Source organism: Sycon ciliatum, chromosome 2 (genome assembly GCF_964019385.1).
Source record: "Sycon ciliatum chromosome 2, ocSycCili1.1, whole genome shotgun sequence".
NCBI lineage: Eukaryota > Metazoa > Porifera > Calcarea > Leucosolenida > Sycettidae > Sycon > Sycon ciliatum.
Window position 1 is genome coordinate 20,788,852 of NC_088644.1, and position 14,181 is coordinate 20,803,032.

Here is a 14,181-nt window from a genome sequence, read left to right on the forward strand (position 1 = left end):
CACACACATGCACACACACACATGCACACACACACATGCACACACACACATGCACACACACACATGCACACACACACATGCACACACACACACGCACACACACACACGCACACACACCACACACACACACACACGCACGCACACACACACACACACACACACACACACACACACACACACACACACACACACACACACACACACACACACACACACACACACACACACACACACACACACACACACACACACACACACACACACACACACACACACACACACACACACACACACACACACACACACACACACACACACACACACACACACACACACACACACACACACACACACACACACACACACACACACACACACACACACACACACACACACACACACACACACACACACACACACACACACACACACACACACACACACACACACACACACACACACACACACACACACACACACACACACACACACACACACACACACACACACACACACACACACACACACACACACACACACACACACAAACAAGCACACATACATACCACATATGAGCATAATCCAGTTCATTTTCATTGGACAAAACCCGGTGCGGCATGGGACTACACCTTGTAACGTTACAGGCGCGACAAACAGGCTATGGTCACTGCGGTATCAACTGTACTACTATTTGCCCCAGGTACCCCGCCAATCAATAAATTGCATTGATTCAGGGTCTAACTTTTCAAACTTATAGCAGAGCCTCCCCACCCCCTCCCACGAGTATACTTCAGGGGTGAAACAAGTTGTTTACTTCAAGTATCATCTCCATGTTGACTATCCGAATAATCGTTCGACATTTCCAAACGAGCGTGTACTCGAAATTTTGTACTCGATCGATTTTTCAAACGCTTTTCGCGTACCGCGCAGCCCCAGGTTGCATGCCTTTGAGTCAGTATTTTATGACTTGGACGACTCAATCATCACAGCAAGTTGTGAGATATGAACGCACTGATGGGAAACCGTTTTTGAAATTTACTTCGGCTTGTCGCCTCGATACTCCTTCCTGTCCGAAGTGTTGTTGTTTTGTATGACAGTTTCCGTTCCCTAGACCTGAGTAGAATCTCCTTTGTGTACCGTTTTCGCTATAATGTCGACGACAAAAGTTGGAAGGCTGTCGTCTCAACATTCCTTAGCTTGGAAGCACTTTTCGCAACCGGTGGACAACAAAGTGATATGTAGCCTCTGCAAGCGTTCCTATTGCTATACTGGATGGATGACAAACCTCCAGAACCATTTGCGCACAAGTCATCCCTTCGTCATTTCGAAGCCTGCCGCGGACGAGGCTTCTAGCTCGGTAACAACTGGGCAAGGGACTCGCCTCACATTTGTTATACATGTCAATACACACTCCATATTTGGATCACTCACCTGCATGCGATAGTTTATACACATTTCATAACCCCCATATTTGTACCATTTCCCCACTACCCCTGCATTAGGGCCTGGTCAGACTGCGGCAAAATCGAAATAATCCTGTGATTATAATCCGAATCCCCATAGTAACTTGCCGCCAGAGCGGCAAAAGCGGGAGTTGACGCTCCAAAAAAAAGCAAGAACGGACCACGCTTTTCCGCTCCAAACAGGAGTTTGACGCTGATACGCCATTGACGCTGATATTCACTTATTTTTTCATCTCGATATCGAGGAGCTAATTGGCCACGGACAACAACATAACTCATAAGGATGGTTGCAAGGATTGCACTGAAGGTGTTGGCGATCCCCAAAGTGAAGGAATTTGACGTCGTTCGTGGAGATTACCACTTGACGCTCGAAATGAAGTTTGAATTTTCATTCTCCCCTCATGTGTAGTGTGATCGCGATTCAAATTCTGGACGCTTTTCTTTTTTCGTCAGGCACCAACAATTTGCCGCAGTCTGACCAGGCCCTTAGTCATGGCCCAAATTTGCTCTGCCCACATCGATATTTTGCCGCACAATTTTGCCACAAAATTTTCGATATTCTGCTTGGCATTTCCTTTCTCCGTCGTTATTTTGCTTTGGTTTTGCTCGAGAAAAAGGAGTTTTAAGGGAACCTCAATGATAATTGTCGCTGATGACGAGGGAATTTTTTAATTGAGCTCGTGCTGCTGCTCAACTTTCTACAAAAATGTGGCATAGGAGTCCGTTCTGCCCAACGTTTGTGCTTGTTTTCAACCTTGGTGATTGATCGCGTTGAAGTCCCTGAGAAGCCTTGGATTTTATGAAAAGCCCACCAAAACTCGATGTTTTGCTCAAAACTTGCCGCCAACTTGCGCATCCGATATTTTGCTCAAAGAATTGCTAGCAAATTTGGGCTATGACTACCCTGCATGCAATAATTAGTACCATACACATTTGTAGCCCGTTTTCCCTCCTTCTGCCCCTGCACATAAAACCACCGTACATTTGATCTAATTACATCCCTTTATAGTGTACATGGCCGGGTTACACCCATAACATGCGCGCCAAATAATTGGGCGCGCCTATGCATCACGCGATGGGCATTAATTGTAGTAATATTCCTTGTATAACGAGACTTCCAAGAGCTTAATCTTTAGTTGAATCCTTGGTCGAGTAGCCTAAGCTTTAATCTTGTCTCGTCTAGTCTTGCCTTCTTGTCCAACCTTATCAATACCAGTAATAAGACAACTTTCCCTCCTACAATAACTACTTGGTGCCTTGTGTTGGTCAGAGGGGTAATAATAATAAGAGGAATTGTCAACATTGGCGCCCAACGTGGGGCTCGAACCCACGACCCTGAGATTAAGAGTCTCATGCTCTACCGACTGATGTTGTTTGGTGTTAGGCAGTCGCAGATACCGTGCGGCGCGGCGGAGGTCTCCCAAATCACCAACCTGCTGGTGGACTGGATCTGCCAGAACATGCGACATTCGGGGGGATTGTCGGCGACGGAGGTTTCGTGAGGCTCATGTCGTTCCCGAAGCCTGGCTTCATTGTGCCATTGCGAACCCGCGGTGCCGGCGTGATCCAAAAGCGCCACACGAGAGCAAGAAAAGAGTTGATAGAGCTGCTCCAGAACGCTCCAGCGCTTGCACTTACCACGGATGCCTGGACGTCAAAGGTCACGATGTCCTACCTGACGTTCACTGTCCCACTTTGTTGCAGCTGATTGGACGTTGCGGAGCTACGTCCTGGAAACTTCATACTTCCAGGAGGGCCATACTGCAAACAACCTGGCAGCAGAAACCAAGCGAGTTGTTGAGCACGTCGGGCAACAGAACTAGCAGTGTAACGTGTACTGTGCATGATCAAGCAGCCAATGCCATGGCTGCAGCCAATGCCATGGCTGCAGCCTGTCGCTTGCCGAAACGGGAGCAGCTTGCCTGTGACGTGATCCCCTGTGCAGCGCAACATCGGCTGCAAACCTGTATCCGTCATGCTGTTGCCAGTACGCGACAGGTGGAGAAGGCGCTGGATGATGGGCGCCCAGGCTGGTGAGCCATTTTCACCACAGCAGCAAGCAAACAGAGGCTCTCAACGAGCGCCAAGTAGCTATGAGCAGTAATGGTGGTGAAGCACTGCACCTGATCCAAGATGTTGCCACTCGGTGGAATAGCGTCCAGTTATAGCAAGAAGGAGCCACGGGTGTGTGTGATCCCCGGTAGCCTAATCCATTTTCCTTGACTAGCACACTGGTCACTCGCAGTCACTTAATTGGTTTAAGTCGGGTGGTACCACCCGAAGCCGCGTTCGTCTCCCCCTAGCTAGGTCTACCCTATTCGTAAAGTCCCCTTTCGTTTCCTCCTACTCCACGTGGCTCCAACTGCCTCCCAGTGTTAGGCAAGCTCCAGATATGCCAAAATTCCGTACCCTCGTCAGACAGAACTCCAGTATCCTCCAGTAACCAAAATCACAGTCGCACCACTTCCGCTGCATAGCTCGTTGGGCATCCCATTGCTTTGTAACTTGCTAATCCCTACCCCTTTTGTGTAAGTACTTTTCTTTTCTTTTTTTCTCTTCTTCCGTGGTTGGTCTCACCCTCTCCTCAATTCAATTGCCTGTCTTTACATGCTACGAGGCGCAGAAATATATAAATAAATAATCGGTAGGGCACTGTCCCGGAAAGACATGGGTGCTGGGTGTGGGTTCGAATCCCGTTTGTGGATCCTTCTTTTGGTGAGAGTCTCATGCTCTACCAACTGAGCTAGCCGGGCCACAGATGCACGCCAAATAAGTAGGCGTGCCATTAGGTAACACCGTACATTTGCATATACACAGTCCATTTTCTCCCTCCATGTACTAGCAAGAGTACATAACCCCCCAGAGTGTGCAACTCCCACATACCCTGCTGTCCCGACAGAATTTCAAGTTGACGTCATTATTAATGACGCAATGCTCCTTGCACCAGTGATTTACAACATGTGTACGGGTGTCAACGCATCACACGTTTTTCTTTGCAATAATTTGTACAGGATCGATCGGCTTCGGTCAACCACAGGTTCCGGATTCGTCTGATAATCCGTGTACAGTGCGCATTGCATCATCAAAATGACGTCAACTTGAAATTCTGTCGGGACAGCACCCATAGTGGAGTTGCACACTCTGGGGGGTTATGTACTCTTGGTACTAGTACATAGAGGATTCTCTTGAGGATTAGACAGTCGAGTATTGTCCTAACTTTCGTGGAGTTTGGTGTGTACGCCTCTCTCTCTATCTCTACCGACTGAGTATAGCGAATGTAATACATGTACTTCCAACCCATAACCTAATTCTGCACGTGTCCACGACCCCGAGAGAAATTTATAACATTGGTGCCCAACGTGCGGCTCGAACCCACGGCCCTGAGAGAACCCTAAGAGAACCTACTAAGCGCCGCGGGCAGTGTTGCCAAAAACACGGTATCGGTATATGCACACACACACGCACGCGCGCACACACACACACACACTTACACATACATACGCGCGCACACGCACGCACACACACACGCGCACACATACCTTTATCATCTTTACTATGGGCTCCGTTTGTAAGACACTCGACGGCACGCTTCAGTTGCAAGTGAAACAGGGCAATGGCGGCTGCACGCTCGTATTGCTTATTCAGTTCCAGACTGTTAAAAAGGGAGACAGAGGAGAGAAGAAGGAAAGACAGAGAGAAGGAAAGTGAGACAGAAGGAAGGAAAGAGAGAGAGAGAGAGAGAGAGAGAGAGAGAGAGAGAGAGAGAGGACATGGAGAAAGGATGTGAGACGTTTTCCAGGAAGTTCCTATAGTCAAGAAGACGGTTCTTTGCCAGTATGATCCACACAGGGCTGAACCACCCGGTCCGGTGATGTCCGGACCTTATTTCGAAAATTCGTGAAAACGTTTTTTTTTGTCAATAATGCCCATTTCCGGTCAAGCACCCCATTTGGCCGGACCACCTGAAATCGCAGTGCTACGGCCCAGGTCAAGAGTACAGAACCCCAGCGACTGTGCAACTGCCTGTCCTCTCCGTCTATCCAGTGCAATGACGGTAGAGATACACACGGCACATGACATGCTTGAACAGAATACGCTTGCCAACACACAGCGCAGGCAGCAGTACTTCAAAGTACTTCGAAGTACATAACCTCAAGAGTGTGCAAGACCCACTTACCATAGACTGCTGGAGTTGCACTCTCTCGGTGTGTGTGTGATTTATTGGTATGACATGCAAGGTACAGTCCTCGCCAAAAAATCCGACCACTGCTATGCTAGCTACTGGTAGCTGTACCATACACTGCCACTGCCTAGTGCACGGCACATGGCAGGCCTATGCCAGGCCTGCCATGTGCATAATTATACTCAGCTCAGTGCAGTGCTCGACCCGACTGCAGTAGGCAGAGTGCAGTGCAGACTGTTCAGTGCTGTGCAGTGCTCGTACTGTAAATGCATGCATGCCACCATGAACGATGAAGTACCGCCGGTGAACGCGTACCATTCCACGACGGTAGTATGAGTATTGAGTACACTAGGCATGGCACTGCCACTGGCTGGACATTGCAACCCTGCTGTATACACGCACACACACACATAGTTACAACATGTGTGAGCAATAAGCAGTGGCTCACCGTTTTAGGAAGTCCTCCAGATTCGACTCTTCAAAGTCCCAGCCGCAGAGGCGCTGAATTTGCCGCCTATCAATAGTCAAGTCACATCAGTCAGACCAGAAGCATCAGTAACATATGGCAGCAGCATCAATAACATACAGTATCAGCAGCAGCAGTAACATACAGCAGCAGCAGTCCAAGACAGCAGTATCAGCATCGCCAGCATCACCACCACCAGCGAAGCGTGATGGCTGCGAAAATAGCGAACGTTTCTCACATGACAGTAGTACAACGAGAGTATTCATTCGTTCGAGGGAAAGATGCAAACGGGAAATGAGAGTAGAGCACACACACTCCGCAAACCCCCCCCCCCCCCCACACACACACACTCCGCAAAAACCCACCGGACAACGCTGAGGTGTTGCTTAACGGTAATGTCCGGAGCCACGGTTTTGGACACAGGCAGTTGCTCTACATAGGGACAAACAGTCGAAACGGAAAACAATGCAACTTGAATGTGTTGAATATTCCCTGCTGGGATGACAACTACTATATCATAGCTCAGTGCAGGGGCGTCGGACACACTACGATCGCTACGGTCACTACGGTATTGACCGTACCACTGTTCGACCCCAGGCACCCCATCAAACAATCAAGAGCACTGATTTGGACTCTAAATTTCGACATCTTTCAGCGGAGCCACCCTTTCCAGCAAGTAAACTGTTCCTGAGATACCCGACCGTACCACCGTAAAATACCCTCCGACGCCGCTGCAGTGGTTAGAGTATTGCTGGTCTGGAGTGAATGTCTCTGGTTTGAGTCCTGGTGGTGACAGTCAACTGTTGCTTCAGTTATTTTTTCACACGTGCCAAAAAGTTTCTCTCTCCGCCAGAGATTTGAACGAGTGAAAACGTTTGAGAGCATGCATGTGCACCAACCATGGACTCTGAAGGGGTGACTGAACTCAAATGTCAAAATTAATGTTTAGCTGTCGGGTAAGAAATCACCTCGTTCTCGAAAAGGAATCTAATTAAAGCTCGTAGCTGTACTGATGAGGCCTATACGGCCGAAACAGCTTGTTGTCTACAGCATTGGGTATTTTAACTACCGTAAAACATGTAATTTTAGGTGCATTAAAATTTCGGTGTCAGGGACCTGCCAGGTTTCAGGTGTAATGTAGAATTAGGTGACCAGCATTCCATTCACATACAGTGCACATGCTGGTGCCTTTTAGGTGTAATTTAGGTGCCTTGTTTCTCTACCGAAATCATCGAAAATAAAGTTACACCGAAAATTACATGTTTTACAGTATTCAAAGACTACACAGTACAGTAGTACACACCTCCAGCACCATCGGCCAGCAAGTGTAGAATACTGACGTTCTTGGGTGACATGCGGCCCGTCGATAGAACACCTGCATACACACACACACACACACGTGCACGCACACAGGAACACACACACACACACACACACACACACACACACGCGCGCGCGCGCGCACGCGCACACACACACACACACACACACACAAACACGTAGCAAATACTTGTAGCTGTACGAAACTCTTGCACAAATAGCAAGTTGCACTAGCGCACAGCACAATACAGCACAGCAACCCAAGCACTGGAAATCATACAAGAGTTACACCATCTAGGCACCTAAAGCCGCGTCTCGTGACTTGTGGCTCGTGACTTCATCTGCCACTGCGACCCAGATGTTCGCCAGGAAATCATACAGCAATACAGGTAGCTAAGTACTGAGATATCGCTCTTACCACTGGCTGATAGTCTTTGACACCGGACTAGCCACTTCCACAGCGCTACTAGTGCAGCATCACCACGTGCTATCTGTGCATTGACACTAGCCTGTAGACAACATGCATAAATAAAGCAATGTACACCATGTACCATGTACCATGTATACGCCCGTCGCAAGAGAAGTACGCAAATCTGCAAATGCACTGGATGTGCACCCACAGATGCAATGTGCCCGCACACACACGCGCGCGTGCACACACACACACATAATACACACACATAGAAGCAGCAGCAGCCGCATAAGTCACTTCAATGTTTCGATAAGCTGAAGTGCAAGGTCGCATTGCACGAACATTAATGGAGCAGCCCAATTCGACATGACGGACAATTCCAAAAAGTATTATACAACCAGGAAAAGTCCAGAGCAACTCAGTATCCGTACGTCAAGGTACTCAGGATTATCAGGCGCATATCAAATACTGCTACTCGAAGTACACACACCGGATTTGGTTCCGCACATTGTACATTGAGTATTCGCCGCAGCAGCAGTGCAGTGCCTCCTGGGGTGCCTACTCACAATACACATCATGTATCACAGTGCAATGTTTTTTTATTACCTTGAGCCCATAGCCGTCCACAGCGCGCTGACGCATGACCGACGATATATCCTCCTTGAGCAGTGTGTTGTCGTCTGTGTGCGTTGTCTCACCAACGGTGCGTATTCTAGCGTTGGCCACCGTGGATCCACACGACCAGGCCAGACTTGTGCCAGACTGCCAGGACTGGGGAAGAAGAACAACAACAAATGGTGACAACAATGACAAGAACAACAACAATGACAAGAACAACAACAATGGTGGTGGTGACAACAACAACAACAACAACAACAACAACAACAACAACAACAACAACAACAACAACAACAACAACAACAACAACAACAATTTGGCCACAGGCCATCGTGAAAATAAAGATTGGAAACATCAACAACGACGGCGACGTCAACAACGACGACGACGACAACAACAACAACAACAACAACAACAACAACAACAACAACAACAACAACAACAACAATTTGGCCACAGGCCATCGTGAAAATAAAGATTGGAAACATCAACAACGACGGCGACGACGACGTCAACAACGACGGCGACGACGATGACGACCACAACAACAACAACAACAACAACAACAACAACAACAACAACAACAACAACAACAACAACAACAACAACAACAACAACAACAATTTGGCCACAGGCCATCGTGAAAATAAAGATTGGAAACATCAACAACGACGGCGACGACGACGTCAACAACGACGGCGACGACGACGACGACCACAACAACAACAACAACAACAACAACAACAACAACAACAACAACAACAACAACAACAACAACAACAACAACAACAATAAGAACAAGAACAAGAAAAACAACACAGAAATTGAAATAGAACAACGGTTTGAAGGCTCCACAAGCAGTTCTCTAAAAAAAAAAAAGAGCAGTTCATCATATCAGCTCTCTCTCTCTCTACAGTCAATAGGGCTTGAAAGTGATGACGTCAAAACGGCCAGGGAGTAGTAAGTTGACAGCAGATTTCTATTTTTGGATCCACTAAGGTGTGACTTTGCTATTGCCTAAGTATGTGGGTGCATAGCAACCCACTCATGTCGCATGCAGGTGTGACTTTTATTTCGCCACCAGTTGTCACCCCGCCCCCAGTAGCCAAATCAGTCAGTTTCACTGGCTACATCACCATGCTGTGGGTAAGACCGCTTGAAATGTGCTTGGATCCATACAAAAACTGGATCCACTAAACTGGATCCAAGTGGATCCAGTTTTTGAATTTTTGAAATTGTTGCCATGCTGTGACGTAGCACTTTCAAGCCCTATAAACTGACGATGCACACATGGCGAACAAAACAGGATGGTGGGACTATGTGCTATGAGCAGTAAAGCAGTGGTGGACATGAGCATGATGTACACCTACCAGTGCGATCTTCTCCGGAATATCAATGTCCTGAATATCGCCTGGGCAAACGGAAAAAAAGAAACCCAAAACAAACACACACGCACACACACACACACACACACACACGTGCACACATCGGAGAAGTTCAGCACAAAGGAATTTCTTTGCAATTTCCGTACATCTGTACAATGTGCATACGTCCTTTACAGGTCAGCTAACACAGGCAGCTAATTGCACTGCCACCACAGACCAGCACCACCACTAGCCAAGCCATCCGTTGTCCAGCCCAATCCTGAACCTAATTCCCCTTCTGCCCGGGCACATATTAAACACACCGTTCATTTAAATCTAATTACACCCCTTTCTAGTTGTACATATCCAGGTTATGCATACACGTAACAACTACACACTGGCATCATCTTCAGATTGGCCGCATTCCATTTGATAAAGGGACAATCTTCTTCCGCTTCTGCATAGCAGGAGTTAATGACTTGTCGAGAGTTTGAGTTGCTTCTTCGTCTTGGTCCTTCACGCTTTTCTAACCCTCCCCGAGTCTGGTGAACTACTAGTGTTTCTTCGGCTCTGGCTTCTGTTATCAGGCCAGAACCTTTGAATAATACCATCACACAGCCATGACTTGTAGCTCCGTGTGAGCCTTCCCAAATCTCACTGACTATATTGGCACCCAACTTTAGCTTTAAAAAATTCCCACGGCCCTGCTCTACCGACTCGGCGTGACACTTCCCAAACCCCCACTACAGTAAAACCTGGTTTAAGCGACCACCCCACGGTGCAAGCAAAAGCGGTCGTTAAAGCCAGGTGGTCTTTAGAACCAGGTCCCACAGTGTCTGTGTAGAACTGCCGGTGCATGGAAAAATGGTGGTTAAGAGCAGGTGGTTGCTAAACCCAGAGGTGGCTTACACCAAGTGTTACTCTACATTGGCACCCAACTTTGCCTCTCAAATCCCAACGGCTCCGCTCAACTCCTCTTCAAATAGCGGCTCTTCGAAATTCTTGTCATTGAATATTCCCACTTTTCAACCCCCCACAGTGAGTGCAATCGATTATGCTCGCGAATCGATTCATGAATTCACTCATGAATCGCGCCTGGCTAAGTTATTCACATCACCCCATGTGAGTGGGTTGAATGGATTCCGAATCGATTCCAGGGCTCACGACATGAAATCGAACAGCGAGATTCCATTCATGAATCGATTCAAGTGCGTAATCGAACACACTCACTGACACCGCAGGAGCTCTCAGCATCACCAAAGAGCAAACTCCACCCTGGAAACCCAAGTACTTCATGACTGACTATTCGGAAGTCGAAAAGCTCGCCATTGAGGAGGTACTCCACCATGGAAACCGAAGTATTTTGTGACGGACTATTCGGAAGCCGCAATGCTCGCCATTGAGGAGGCACTCCACGATGGAAACCGAAGTTTTTCATGACGGACTATTCGGAAGCCGCCATGCTTGCCATTGAGGAGGCACTCCACGATAGAAACCAAAGTATTTCATGACGGACTATTCGGAAGCCGCAATGCTCGCCATTGAGGTGGCACTCCACGATGGAAACCGAAGTATTTCATGACGGACTATTCGGAAGCCGCAATGCTCGCCATTGAGGAGGCACTCCACGATGGAAACCGAAGTATTTCATGACGGACTATTCGGAAGCCGCAATGCTCGCCATTGAGGACGCACTCCACGATGGAAACCGAAGTTTTTCATGACGGATTATTCGGAAGCCGCCATGCTCGCCATTGAGGAGGCACTCCACGATGGAAACCGAAGTTTTTCATGACGGATTATTCGGAAGCCGCAATGCTCGCCATTGAGGACGCACTCCACGATGGAAACCGAAGTATTCATGACGGACTATTCGGAAGCCGCAATGCTCGCCATTGAGGACGCACTCTACGATGGAAACCTAAGTTTTTCATGACGGATTATTCGGAAGCCGCAATGCTCGCCATTGAGGAGGCACTCCACGATGGAAACCGAAGTTTTTCATGACGGATTATTCGGAAGCCGCAATGCTCGCCATTGAGGAGGCACTCCACGATGGAAATCGAAGTTTTTCATGACGGATTATTCGGAAGCTGCAATGCTCGCCATTGAGGAGGCACTCCACAATGGAAACCGAAGTTTTTCATGACGAATTATTCGGAAGCCGCAATGCTCGCCATTGAGGAGGCACTCCACGATGGAAACCGAAGTTTTTCATGACGGATTATTCGGAAGCCGCAATGCTCGCCATTGAGGACGCACTCCACGATGGAAACCGAAGTTATTCATGACGGATTATTCGGAAGCCGCAATGCTCGCCATTGAGGAGGCACTCCACGATGGAAACCGAAGTTTTTCATGACGGATTATTCGGAAGCCGCAATGCTCGCCATTGAGGAGGCACTCCACAATGGAAACCGAAGTTTTTCATGACGGATTATTCGGAAGCCGCAATGCTCGCCATTGAGGAGGCACTCCACGATGGAAACCGAAGTATTTCATGACGGACTATTCGGAAGCCGCAATGCTCGCCATTGAGGAGGCACTCCACGATGGAAACCGAAGTTTTTCATGACGGATTATTCGGAAGCCGCAATGCTCGCCATTGAGGAGGCACTCCACGATGGAAATCGAAGTTTTTCATGACGGATTATTCGGAAGCTGCAATGCTCGCCATTGAGGAGGCACTCCACAATGGAAACCGAAGTTTTTCATGACGAATTATTCGGAAGCCGCAATGCTCGCCATTGAGGAGGCACTCCACGATGGAAACCGAAGTTTTTCATGACGGATTATTCGGAAGCCGCAATGCTCGCCATTGAGGACGCACTCCACGATGGAAACCGAAGTTATTCATGACGGATTATTCGGAAGCCGCAATGCTCGCCATTGAGGAGGCACTCCACGATGGAAACCGAAGTTTTTCATGACGGATTATTCGGAAGCCGCAATGCTCGCCATTGAGGAGGCACTCCACAATGGAAACCGAAGTTTTTCATGACGGATTATTCGGAAGCCGCAATGCTCGCCATTGAGGAGGCACTCCACGATGGAAACCGAAGTATTTCATGACGGACTATTCGGAAGCCGCAATGCTCGCCATTGAGGAGGCACTCCACGATGGAAACCGAAGTTTTTCATGACGGATTATTCGGAAGCCGCAATGCTCGCCATTGAGGACGCACTCCACGATGGAAACCGAAGTATTCATGACGGACAATTCGGAAGCCGCAATGCTCGCCATTGAGGACGCACTCTACGATGGAAACCTAAGTTTTTCATGACGGATTATTCGGAAGCCGCAATGCTCGCCATTGAGGAGGCACTCCACGATGGAAATCGAAGTTTTTCATGACGGACTATTCGGAAGCCGCAATGCTCGCCATTGAGGAGGCACTCCACGATGGAAACCGAAGTATTCATGACGGACTATCCGGAAGCCGCAATGCTCGCCATTGAGGAGGCACTCCACGATGGAAACCGAAGTTGTTTATGACGGATTATTCGGAAGCTGCAATGCTCGCCATTGAGGAGGCACTCCACGATGGAAAGCGAAGTTTTTCATGACGGATTATTCGGAAGCCGCAATGCTCGCCATTGAGGAGGCACTCCACGATGGAAACCGAAGTTTTTCATGACGGATTATTCGGAAGCTGCAATGCTCGCCATTGAGGAGGCACTCCACGATGGAAACCGAAGTTTTTCATGACGGATTATTCGGAAGCCGCAATGCTCGCCATTGAGGAGGCACTCCACGATGGAAACCGAAGTTTTTCATGACGGATTATTCGGAAGCCGCAATGCTCGCCATTGAGGACGCACTCCACGATGGAAACCGAAGTTTTTCATGACGGATTATTCGGAAGCCGCAATGCTCGCCATTGAGGAGGCACTCCACGATGGAAACCGAAGTATTTCATGACGGACTATTCGGAAGCCGCAATGCTCGCCATTGAGGAGGCACTCCACGATGGAAACCGAAGTATTTCATGACGGACTATTCGGAAGCCGCAATGCTCGCCATTGAGGAGGCACTCCATGATGGAAACCGAAGTATTTCATGACGGACTATTCGGAAGCCGCAATGCTCGCCATTGAGGAGGCACTCCACGATGGAAACCGAAGTATTTCATGACCGACTATTCGGAAGTCGAAAAGCCCGCCATTGAGGGGGCACTCCGCCATGGAAACCGAAGTATTTTATGACCGACTATTCGGAAGCCGCAATGCTCAACATCGAGGAGGCACTCACTGACAGTAGAATATTCATGTGTGACTTGAACCATGAACACGCTTGGCAACGGCGGATGAAAGATGGAAATCAAGGCTTGAATGGAGACAAAACACTGTCATCA

General features: G+C 48.4%; 1 protein-coding gene across 1 annotated transcript in view; it reads right to left on the reverse strand.

The window, feature by feature from the left end:
* LOC135809136 (GATOR2 complex protein MIOS-like) overlaps nt 1–14,181 on the reverse strand; it is a 39,182-nt gene that overhangs the window by 19,047 nt on the left and 5,954 nt on the right. The window contains exons 7-13 of the mRNA XM_065322418.1: nt 9,833–9,873; nt 8,451–8,615; nt 7,851–7,941; nt 7,416–7,487; nt 6,478–6,544; nt 6,095–6,160; nt 5,003–5,115 (exon numbers count right to left, since the gene is read on the reverse strand). Coding sequence (XP_065178490.1) covers nt 5,003–5,115; nt 6,095–6,160; nt 6,478–6,544; nt 7,416–7,487; nt 7,851–7,941; nt 8,451–8,615; nt 9,833–9,873 — 615 coding nt within the window. The remainder of the gene's footprint in view (nt 1–5,002; nt 5,116–6,094; nt 6,161–6,477; nt 6,545–7,415; nt 7,488–7,850; nt 7,942–8,450; nt 8,616–9,832; nt 9,874–14,181) is intronic.